Source organism: Ailuropoda melanoleuca, chromosome 6 (genome assembly GCF_002007445.2).
Source record: "Ailuropoda melanoleuca isolate Jingjing chromosome 6, ASM200744v2, whole genome shotgun sequence".
NCBI lineage: Eukaryota > Metazoa > Chordata > Mammalia > Carnivora > Ursidae > Ailuropoda > Ailuropoda melanoleuca.
The window spans coordinates 131,162,939-131,174,084 of record NC_048223.1 but is presented as its reverse complement, the minus strand read 5'-3'; the positions used below and the strand labels follow the sequence as shown (position 1 = coordinate 131,174,084).

General features: G+C 65.5%; 1 protein-coding gene across 8 annotated transcripts; it reads left to right on the top strand.

Annotated features, from left to right (window-relative positions):
• The first annotated feature begins 136 nt into the window (after positions 1–136).
• ADAM8 (ADAM metallopeptidase domain 8) lies at positions 137–11,118 on the top strand. Of its 8 annotated transcripts, none has more exons than XM_034663525.1 (25): positions 137–325; positions 1,268–1,371; positions 2,252–2,328; positions 2,469–2,547; positions 2,635–2,711; positions 3,048–3,231; positions 3,570–3,632; positions 3,713–3,781; positions 3,911–4,080; positions 4,197–4,278; positions 4,511–4,662; positions 4,744–4,921; positions 5,091–5,180; positions 5,267–5,456; positions 5,548–5,629; positions 5,975–6,137; positions 6,626–6,703; positions 7,337–7,421; positions 7,777–7,911; positions 8,059–8,164; positions 8,563–8,722; positions 9,161–9,226; positions 9,439–9,489; positions 10,277–10,354; positions 10,714–11,118. In XM_034663525.1, the coding sequence occupies exons 1-25, from the start codon at positions 283–285 to the stop codon at positions 10,762–10,764; spliced, it is 2,613 nt and encodes an 870-aa protein (XP_034519416.1). In that variant the 5' UTR covers positions 137–282; the 3' UTR covers positions 10,765–11,118. The 8 variants fall into 8 exon arrangements, 6 of the variants coding, with proteins under 6 accessions (XP_034519416.1, XP_034519420.1, XP_034519415.1 ...); XM_034663524.1 differs by having other exon boundaries at positions 171–325; positions 2,122–2,328; positions 5,303–5,456; XM_034663523.1 differs by having other exon boundaries at positions 171–325; positions 2,122–2,328.
• Positions 11,119–11,146: the final 28 nt, after the last annotated feature.

The window sequence follows — 11,146 nt, the reverse complement described above, 5'->3', positions numbered from 1 at the left end:
AGCGGGGGCCGGGAACGAGGCGCCCCTCCACAGCGGGTGTCCAAGCCCCGCCCCTCCCGGCGTCGGAGGGGCCGATAGGCTGCGGGTCGGGGGCTGGTCTCCGGGGCGGGGCGTCGGGACCAGACCTCGTCCCGAGCGCGGAGCCGCTTCCCGCCGGCGCCGCGTCCCTGGACCGCAGACTTCGGACCCCGAGCGCGCCCCCTGTTCTTGCCCGGGACCCCCGAGCGCGCCCCCTGTTCTTGCCCCAGACCCCCGGGTACGCCCCCCGAGCGCGCCCCGGCCATGCGCGGCCTGGGGCTCCAGCTGCTCGCGCTGTGTCTAAAAGGTGAGTGCCGGGGCGAGGGGCGGCCGTCCCGGGCGCAGGCCGGTCCCCTGGCCTTCCGCACCCCGCGGAGCTCTGGGTCAGTCTCAGCGGTCGGGCGCGCCGAGGGGAGCCCTCACCGGGAAGGCCCAGGGCAGCAGACTGAAACTTCAAAAGGGAACTGGGGGAGAAGCCGCCTGGGGCGTCTCCCCAGCGCTGGTCCCGCTGGGGACTCCCAGGGCACCGTGGAGAACCGCGCCACTCCCCATCTGCCCCGGAGCCATGGGACTGCGCACTCCCACCCAGACCCCCCAGCCCGGCAGGGAAGGGAGGACGGAGGAACAGTACCTGGAGCTGAGGGTGGGCACGGGAGGAGGGCGGGAGGGGGCAGTCTAGCCACTTGGGGACCCACGCCGGTGGGGTGAGCTGCTGGTCCCCCGCACTCCCCGCTGGCCTGGGGAGCTTTCTGGGCTGGGTTCGGTGGTGTCCCAGCCCCAGGCTGGAGGGGGCCCACTTCTCTGATAGGTGGGGCCTCTCTCTCCTGGTGTTTTAAAAGATAATGTCGTGGGGACACATCAGTGACACTTGGAGAGAGACGGAGAAGACTTGGAGGGCGGCTGTCGTGGGCGTTCTGTCCCTGGGCCTCACCCCCACTCCCAGGGCTGTTTGCTGTTGGATACCTGGGAGCTTCTGGGTCTGGGCTGGGTGGACTGCCTGCAGGCAGGAGGGCAGACCTACCCCCCACCCAGGGCCAGCGTGCCCCCTCAGACCCAAGGAAGGGGGGGACGTCTAGGTCAGCCTAGGCCCTGGGGGAGGAGCTGTCGGGGGAGCCCTGTCGGCCCCGCCCGGGGCAGGGGAACCCCGTATCTGAATCCCTGGTGCTCACGCTGTCCGCTGTCCGGTGACTCCGTCAGAGGAGAAGGCGCAGGCCCACCACCAGCCTGCCGACCCTCTTCTCGCCCACAGTGGCCGCCCCCAGCACCCTGCTGCCCCACGTGGAGCAGTATGAGGTGGTGTGGCCCCAGCGCCTGTCAGCATCCCGTGCCCGCCGAGCTCTGCCCTCCCACCTGGTAAGTCTCGGCGGGGAAGCCGGCCCGGGGGTCCCTCCTGGCTCCCCAGAGCCTGTTCTGTGTGCCCAGCAGTGGGGAGGGGCTGGCTTGTGGGGCTGACGGGGCTGTCTCTGCCTGCACTTCCTCCACCCCCAGGCCTCACTTCTCTGCATCCTGCCACACCCCTACCCTCAGGTGGGTGGGGTGAGGTGAGCGGCTTCTGCTGAGGGAGGACCTTGGGGCTGCTCGGGCTGCCACTCGGGAGCCCTTCTGGCCCAGGGCACATCCTGGTTTCACTCGCTGGCTAGATAAGTCAGATCCCTTTCAGGCCAGAGGGGATGGCTCACCAGGGGCGTGTCACCGTAGGCGTTTGTGGTGTAGCCCTTTGTGGTGACGCACCTTTGTGGGATTCCCCAAGCAAGGCCGCCTGGGGGCATTCCTGAAATCCCGGTGGGACAGGCCTGTCCTGACCTCAGTATCTGGGGAAGGGTTTCTACCGCCCTGGGCCCTCACACAGTCCTGTCCCAAGAGGTCAGGAGAGTGGGGGCACACCCCAGGGGTGCTCAGTCACGTGCCCTGCCCCATCTCCTCTGCCACCTTGGATCTAAGGGCTGCTAGTCAGAGCCATGTCTCCCCCTCCCCCCGGAGAAGGGGATCTTAGTCATTACTTGTGTGGACAGATGGGGAAACTGAGGTCTAGAGCTCCAGCTTGTCCACCAGCCTCAGCTTCCTAATACTAGCCCGATGTTGAACGACCCCCCCCACCGCCAGGTCCTCTGAGGGACTTCCCGGCCTTGGGTGCATCCCCAGCCCAGCAGAGCTCCATCACACCCAGCTTGGAGGTGGGTGGACCCTGGGGCAGGGCCTCTCACCCTGGACCCCTCCCTTTCCCCTGGCTCAGGACCTGTACCCGGAGAGTGTGAGCTTCGTCCTTGGGACCCAAGGGCACAACTTCACCCTGCACTTGAGGAAGAACAGGTGAGTGGAGGCCCGGCCTGCTGCGCCCAGCATGCCCATGCCCTCGGCGTCCAGCTGCCTGGCCCGGCCACTCCACCAGGCCAGAAGCGGCTTCTGCGGGGGCAGGCAGGGCCCCAGGCACCACAGTGGCTCTCTTCCAGGGACCTGGTGGGCTCGGGCTACACGGAGACCTACAAAGCTGCTAATGGCTCCCAGGTGGTAGAGCAGCTACAAAGGCAGGTACGGCCCCGGGCAGCCCTCGGCAAGGCCGGCAGTGGGGGGGGGGGTACAGGGCTGCGGGCCACTCACGCCTCCTCCCTCCTGCAGGGTCACTGCTTCTACCAGGGCCACGTGGAGGGGCACCAGCATTCCGCCGCCAGCCTCAGCACCTGTGCTGGCCTCAGGTGGGTGCTGCAGACCTGGGGAGTGGGTGTCAGCCGTCCCCCGCATGCTCCAGAGGTGAACTGAGGCCAAGAAGAGAGGGGCTAGGCCTGGAGACCTTCCTGCCCATGGGCGTCTGGCTGTTAGAAGTCACAGGTTCCCTGAGCTACGGGGCTCCGCTCAGGCCCTGGAGGCCGTCCCCAGTATACCATCCACCTGGGGGGCCGTCTGTCCCCGTGCAGATGGAGCTTTGTCCTCACCAGAAGGACCCTCACCCCGTCCTTCAAGGCTTCGTCCCTCCCCAGACGCGGTGTGGGAACGTGATAATTCAGAACCACCTGGCTTACCTCTGCCCTCAGGGGCTTTTTCCGGGCCGGCTCAGATGTCCACCTGATCGAGCCCCTGGACGGGGGTGGCGAAGAGGGACAGCATGCACTGTACCGGGCGCAGCACCTGCAACAGAAGGCCAGGACCTGTGGGGTCAGCGACACCAGCTTGGAGAAGGCCTTGGGGCCTCGGATCTCGGCTGCCTTCAGGCCCCGGGTGAGGGGGGGACCAGCTTCCTCACCCCCTGTCCACTGGGACTGCGTCCCCCAGGCTCCCAGTGTGCTTGGCTGAGTGAGGGTTCTACCCACCGACCCCGGTCAGGTTGGCCCGGGCATCTCCGAGGGGTCCCCACAGCCGATGGCCCCAGCTCTGCCAGTGACTGTTGCAGAGGTCGCTCCTTGGCCTGAGCTGGAGCCTCGTGGATGGCACCCCCAGTCCTGAGCAGGGGGCCGGGGGCCAGGTCCAGGACCCTGGGAGAGGGTCAGTGTGTGAAAACTGGGCCCGGACCTGGAGGACTGTGGCTGGTGCAGCTGACCAGCTTCTTGTGCCCCCAGAACTGGCCAGTGGCCCGAGACACCCGCTACGTGGAGCTGTATGTGGTCACGGACAGCGCAGAGGTAGTGTGGGGCAGGGCGTGGGGGCAGGGCGCGGGGCCGGCCGATGGGCTGCGTGCATCTGAGGGCCTGCTGTCCTCCAGTTCCGGCGGCTGGGGAGCAGGGCAGCTGTTCGTAGCCGGGTGATGGAGGTGGTAAACCATGTGGACAAGGTGGGTAGAAACCCTGTTTATCGAGGGGGCGGGGCCCGCAGGGGGACACGCAGCCAGCAGGGAGCTGGGCTCTGCGTCTGCGGCCCTCGCTGTCCCCGAGCCTGACCTGGGGCTTTCCGGCCCTCCCAGCTTTATCAGGAGCTCAATTTCCGTGTGGTCCTGGTGGGCCTGGAGATGTGGAACCAAGAGGACCAGATTCACGTGAGCTCGAACCCCGACACCACACTGGACAACTTCCTCCAGTGGCGGACACAGAACTTGGTGGGACGGCACCAGCACGACAATGCGCAGCTTATCACGTATGTGGGCGGTGGGCGCCGAGCCGGGGCCTGGGAGGCCTGTGTGGGGATGAGGGGCACGCGGGAGGGAGGCAGATTTCGAAGCGTCCGCATTCGCGCACTGCTCTTGTTTGCAGGGGGGTTGAGTTCACCGGGACCACCGTGGGACTGGCCAAGGTGTCGGCCATGTGCTCCCAGGACTCTGGGGCTGTAAACCAGGTTTGCTGGCCTCCGGGTGGGGAGCCCTGAGGACCCAGGTCCACATGCTTGTCCCTGAGCTGCCCCTGCGGGCTGGAACACCGGGGCAGGTGCCTGCCCTGGAGGGTGCATTGATGCTCTCAGCAGTGCTGTTGGCCGGAGGAAGGGCCAAGCCTGCAACCTTCGCAGGGCCGGGGAGGGCGGGTGGGGTGGGCAGGGGTGCGGCATCAGCCAGCGCAGCCTCTCCCTGTAGGACCACAACCTAAAGAACCCCATCGGCGTCGCGTCTACCATGGCCCACGAGATGGGCCACAACCTGGGCATGGACCATGACGAGAACATTCAGGGCTGCTACTGCCCCGTGCCACGGGAGGGCGGCGGCTGCATCATGGCGGCCAGCATCGGGTGAGGCCAGGGGCTGCTTGCGAGGGGGGTGTCCTGGGTGCCCCCCCACCCCCTGACAGAGGCCCCACCCTGCACCCCCAGCGCCCAGTTCCCCAGAATGTTCAGCCAGTGCAGCCGCGCTGACCTGGAGATGTTCATGGAGAAGCCTCGGACAGCCTGCCTGGCCAACGCCCCCGACCCCGGCCGGCTGGTGGGCGACCCTGTGTGCGGGAACCGGTTTGTGGAGCGTGGGGAGCAGTGTGACTGCGGCCCGCCCCAGGTACCGGCCAGATGCCCTCTGCCCACATGGATGCCTGCTCGTGACCCCCCAGCTGCCCCGTGTGCGGCCACCACACAGAACACACTCTGAGCCCTGTCACCACCCGGAGGGGCTCCTGAGGAGGGGGCGCAGGTGTGCCCTGGAGCCCACTCCCACCTCTGCCCTGCAGGCCTGTCGGAACCCTTGCTGCAACGCCACCACTTGCCAGCTGGCTGCGGGGGCCCAGTGCGCCCAGGGCTCTTGCTGCCGTGACTGCAGGGTGAGTGCCGTGCCCCGGGCCAGTGGGTGTTAAGGGGCCCCGAGGAGATGGCTGGCAGCGCACATGAGCTCTGCTCTGCTGGGCAGGTGACCCCTGCCGGTGAGCTGTGCCGTCCCCCCAAGGATGCGTGTGACCTTGAGGAGTACTGTGATGGCCAGCGGCCAGCGTGCCCGGAGGACGTCTTCCAGGAGAACGGCACACCCTGCCCAGGGGGCTACTGCTACAATGGGGTCTGCCCCACGCTGGCCCAGAGGTGCCGGGACTTGTCGGGGCTAGGTGAGGCACATGCACTCCGGCCGTGTGCCCACAGGCCTGCAGGGGCTGCGGGGCCCAGGCTGGAGGACTGACCTCCTCCTGGCCCCCACAGGTTCACGGGTTGCCGTGGAAACATGCTACACCTACAACCTCTTACCAGGCTGCCAGGGCAGGCTCACCCATGGTGCCAGCAGGTGAGTGGTCATCCGTGGCCTGACTCGCCCGGGTCCAGGGCCACAGGATGTCCCTGGAAGTGGGGATGCCCAAGAGAGTCTTTTGTACAAAGGAGTCTGGGGACTGAGTCAGAGGGTTCTCTAGGGGGTCCATCCTGCCTTCCAGGACCCACAGGCCTGAGCATCTGCCCTCACGGGAGGGAGGGTGTGTCGCTGTCGCTGGGCCTGGGGTCGGTGCCCATCAGCGTGTCTGAGGGCTCTGGGCCTCGTTTCCTGCAGCTCCACGGGTCGTCCTAAGGGGCGTCAGCATGGACCAGGCAAGAGACCCAGCAGAGCTGGCTGGATGGCTTGTTCCTCTGTCCACAGGGTCAACAAGTGTGGCATCCTGTACTGTGAGGGTGGACAGAAGCCCCCAGAGCGGAGTTCCTGCTCCTTCGCCTCCCCCGCGGGCACTTGCCAGGCTCTCGTCCTGGAGGGAGGTGCAGGGTACGAGCCGGTGCCGGAAGGCACCAAGTGTGGCGAGGAGAAGGTGAGCACCCGAGCCGCCATCTGGTGCGTCAGCTGCTGCCGCTTGCAGGGCTTTGGAGGGTGTGGCCCAGACGTGCAGCGGTCAGGCTGCTGGACGCCCAGCTCCTAGACACGTGTGCCACATAGGCGAGCCCATGCGGTCCAAGGGCTCTGCGCACGGACTGCCCTGTGTTCTCAGTAGAGGCTAAGCGGGAGCACGGGAGATGTTCTAGAAGGCAGTCCTCAGTTCACGGGGTTGTCCCGTTCCGTGAGTCCACAACCCCCGGACCTGGGTGAGGCCAGGCCTTCGGCCCTGGTGGCAGCTGTGGGCTGGCTGGCCCGCAAATGGGGTGCAGGCCAGGCCAGCCTGGATGTGGTGGCCCCGGCCTGCCTCCCCCAGAGCTCGCCGTGCAGGCTCTGGTCAGCTTTAGCTGATGGTAGAAGTGGGGACGGGGGGCTCCAGGCAGTGGTCTAGAATGTCTGCCTCAGGGGACCCCCACCACCCTCCAGATTTGCTGGAAAGGACTCTGCCAGCTCCTGCAAGTTTACAGATCCAGGAACTGCTCCGCCCAGTGCAACAGCCGTGGGGTACGTAAGCCCATGGGACATCGCACCGCCGCTCTCTGGGGCCAAAGGGGACCGGTAGGCTGTGTGAAGGAGCGCCCGGGAACAGCAGGGGCCAAGCCAGCCCTCTGGGGACGCGGCCAGAGGCTGGTGGGCATCTGGGCATCCCACGTGAACACTGAGGCCCGGGGCAGCCTTGCTGGTGGGCGCGTGGGCTGGTGCTGGTCAGGCTTGAAATGATTTACTCTGAAATGGGGATGGGTGCGACAGCTCTTGGTGACCTGTGTCACCATGCGGGGACAGTCAGCCCCTGAAAGCTCGAAACACCAGGGGCTGGGGCGCTCCCCTCCCAAGCCCCTGTCTCAGGGATGTTTGGGGGTGTGTCTCACGGACACAGGAAGCCGCCCCGAGACTAGGCCTGACGTGCTGACCTTGCTGTCAGCACGTTTGCCGTAGCCCTTGCTTGTGGCAGCCCCACAAGGAGGAGCCGGGCTCGTGGGTGAGCCGGGCCCGTCCTGAACCGGGGGGGCACAGCAGAGCCCCTCTCAGGCTTGAGGCCCGGCGTAGAGGCTCAGCAGCCGGTGGTGGCCGCGCGGGCGCTGGGAGGTGGCAGACGGGGTGTGTGGCGGCCTGGTCCTCACGCCCACTCACCCCCAGGTGTGCAACCACAAGGGAGAGTGCCACTGCCACCCGGGCTGGGCGCCGCCCCGCTGCGCAGAGCCGCTGCCCCATATGCGCACAGGTAGGCCTGGCCTCCCTGGGGCCTTCACACCTGTATGGCCTGACGGGGTCCAGTGCGGGTCCCGTCCTTCCTCAGACCACCTGGGCAGGGCTGAGGACACCATGTGCCCCAAGTCCCTCGGGACACTGTGAAAGATTGAGGTTTGCAGTCCTCAACCCCAGGCTTTCTGACCCCACGGGGAGCCCAGCATCCTGTGTGGCCACCTCGACCCAACAGGCCCCACAGGCCTCTGTCTGTCCTAGAGAGAGGGCATGGTAACGGTGACAGGGTGCCAGTCCCTTTGCTGGGTCCCCGGCCCCCTTCTGAGCGTAGGAGTCTGAGGACCCCTCACTCCCACAAATGTCTTCCTCTGCAGTGGCCACTGTGCATGCAGCCGTCCACAGCACCACGGCCTCCAGGGTCTGGCCAGACCTTGCTCATGTCACTGTGGGCCAGGGACCAGTCACCACCAAGCCCTCCAACCCGTCATCTGAGAGCCTGCAGCACTGGTGTAATGTACTGGGTGTCAGTGCTGAGGGTCCTCAGATGGGCCCTGGGCTCCTGGTTCTCCGCCTGAGAAAACTGTCCCCTCCTTGGCCCCAGGGCCCTCCCAGGCCTCACTACCCTATTGACACCTGGCCTCATTGCACCCCCACAGGGTCCAGGAGCCCCCTGGTGGGCGTGCTGGTATCCGTGGTGCTGCTGGTGGCTCTCCTGGCAGGCGTGGTCATCTTCTGGAAGGCCCGGAGCCGCGTCTGTTCGAGGTGAGCCTGCTTTGGGGTTGCAAAACGTCATCACGTGCAAGGAGCACTTCCCATGCTCACGCAGTTGGGAAATGCCCTGCTGCTGTTGAAGGAAGAGGAGAGACAGCCCTTCACATAGGCGGCCTCGGGGCCTCTGCCTCTCGAGGAGAGGGGGGCAGGTGACAAGCGGGGCTGACAGGTGGTGGTGATAAACCCAGAGAGAGCCCCTCCATCCCCACCCTAATCAGTGCCAGAGCACTTGGGATGATATGGGCTCTGCCTGTGGTGGGCAGCTGCACTTGGAGCTGCCAGGGGACCTCACCCCATTGTGCCGGTTGCAGGACACACCCAGGAGCCCCTGAGTCCCTGGGCCAGACCCCGAGGCCAGGACACACTGACCAGTCTTGCTTTCTCCACAGGAGCGCAGCGCCCAAGACTGCCAAGGGGCTCTCCAACCCCCTGTTCCACGAGGGGCATGGTATGCCAGCCAAGGGTGGGGCTCCGGCCCCCCCCACCCACCCCAGCCAGCCCACCATGCCCATGACCCGCACGGCGACCCCTAAGCAGCCACCGCCTGCTGTAAGCACTGCATCCTGCCATCCCCGGGCCATCCCCTGCCTTCCAACGGGGCTTAGAGCTGCCCCACGGAGGCAGAGGCAGGCTTTAGGGTGGCCAGTCTGCCAACCCACAGGAGCCACTGACAGACTGGAGCTTGCACTGAACCTGAGGCTCTCGGCCTCTGCAGGCTCTGTCGGAAGGTGTTAAAGCCAAGATGCCCTCTGTTGCTGCCCCGCACCTCCCGGCCCCTGCACAGCAAAGCTGAGGGAAGGGAGGGTGGGAGTCCCATCTGGGCTCAGGCCTTGGGGGGCAATGGGATGGGGCAGAGCCCTGCATGCACACATTTTATTCTTCCTCTGGGAGGGGTGGGAACCTTGGGTTCTGAGCTGGGGTGCATCTCCAAAGCCCCTGGAGGCGGCTTCTCGGTGAGACCCAGGCTCTCCACCCTGTTCTCTGCAGCCTCCAGCCACCATGTCCAAACCACCCTTCACCGTTCCTGTGTACACCCGGCCGCCCCCAGACCAGGTGAGCAGCAATGGGGCCCAGCAGCCAGGCCATCTGGGGGCACCAAGTGGGTCCTAGGTGGGGAGTGCGGGGGCTGGGGGCTGGATTTGGTGAGCCGGACACTCCAGGGCAGCAGCTGCCACACTCAGGAGGCTGATGGCCCAGCCCGGAGAGGACGTTTACTAAACCCAGGGCGCACAGGGGGCCTGACTGCTGTTCCTCCTTCCCACCAGCTCAGACCTGCTCCTCCTGCCAAGCCCCTCCCTGAGCTGAAGCCCAAGCAGGTGAGAAGCCTCTGCCACTCAGGAGAAACCCCCAGCTGCACCCATGCTCTTCCAGGCCCCTCCATGACCAGACCCTGTGGTGTCCTCGGCTTCCTTTTGGAGCTCAAATCTGGAGATGCTTTGAGAGATGCATGGTGGACCCCCAGGGTCTGCGTCCATCTGGAGGCCCTGCCGGCAGCAACCATTAGTTGGTGTTTGCTTCATGAAGATTCTCTCTTTCCTTTTTAACTTTTTGAACTAATTTTAGACTTACAGTAGAGCCGCAGAAATAGCCTTAGGAGGGGTTTTGACAGGAAAAACGGGGTCAAAGGAGCAGGAAGGGGTCTAGCCAAGGAGTGGTGAAAGCCAGCCAAGGCTACAATAAGGGTGCTGCACACACCACAGGCCTTCCCTTCCTCCACCCCAGATCCTGGGGGCACCTGCCCGCCCCCCTCCCCCTCTCCCGAAAGCTGAAATGCAATCAGATGCAAAGTTTAGTGGTTAATTCTTGGCTTTTGAACTTCCAAGGACCCACATTCGGGCCATTTAAGAGCTTTTCTTGGGAAATGCTGGGGTAGGGTGGGGTGGGGCTGTTGAGGGAGTGGGGGAGGTGCTGAGATAGATAGATGGTGGCTCATGGGCCCAGGAGGGGGTTCTGCCGCGTTTGGGTTTGAATCTGGCCCAGTTGGGGGCATTTGTCGACAAGAGAAGCCTGTAAGGTGGTCGGGAGCAGAGTGGACCTGGGGAACTTTGCTAGAAGATGCTGGGGAAGACAGGGCGTTCGATGGTGTCCGTCTGTGTCCTCCAGGGTGTGAAGCCGACCTTCCCACCCCCGATGCCACCAGTCAAGCCTGGGGCTGGAGGGGCCAACCCTGGACCCACGCAGGTGAGCCTCTCTCTGCCAGGGAGCTGGGCAGCAGGGCGCGAGTCTCTCTGGCTGGCTGGGGCGCCGCCCGGAGGGGGACACGGTCACTGTCCGCCAGCCTTGTTTCAACGTCCACTTGACCTCTGTCGCGACTTTTCAGTGAGCCGCTCCTGCGGGCCGTGAATCTTTCCCTCCTGTTGGTACAAGGGAGACAGTCGAAGGTTACAGGGGTTAGCGGCTGCGGCGTCACCGGCCGTGGGAGCGGCGATGACCGCCGTCGCGTGAGGGGTGACCTACGTCTAAGAACTGCGGGAGCGAGTGTGATTCATTCGTGCTCCCGGTAGCAGATGCCTTAGCGGCCGTTCGTTTCTTCCTTCGAGGGCGCCGCGGGTCCGAAGGCTGCTCTGAAGCCCCCCGTGCAGAGGCGGTGACGCCGGGCAGCGGACGCCGGGCCTGAGCGGGGAGCGCGGCTGCCCTTCAGGGGAGGGGCCCGGCCCCCTGCCCCCTGTCCCCTGTCCCGGCCCCCTGCCCCCTGCCGCCCTGCCCCCGCCCCCCGCGGCCGGCCTGACAAGTGCCAACGGAGGAGCCGAACCCCGAGGGGCACCTGCGGCCGCTGCTCTGGGAGCCCCCGCCCACCCCCGGGGTCCCGCGGCGGGGCCGGAACTGCAATGAAGAGTGTATTTTCTGATTAAGTTATTATTAAGTTCTAAATAATCGCAGTTGTTTACGAAATCGATGTTACACTGTGCGTTAAACAATGTGGAATACAATTTATAACACGTTAAGATCTCGAGGCTTAAAGCGTACGCCGGA

Excerpts from the sequence above, each read along its gene's own strand:
- ADAM8 (XM_034663523.1), top strand. The coding sequence starts at position 1,307 with ATGAGGTGGTGTGGCCCCAGCGCCTGTCAGCATCCCGTGCCCGCCGAG. Across the intron at positions 7,422-7,776 it reads GCTGCCCCATATGCGCACAG|TGGCCACTGTGCATGCAGCC; the intron begins GTAGGCCTGGCC and ends CTTCCTCTGCAG. Across the intron at positions 9,490-10,276 it reads CTGAGCTGAAGCCCAAGCAG|GGTGTGAAGCCGACCTTCCC; the intron begins GTGAGAAGCCTC and ends TGTGTCCTCCAG.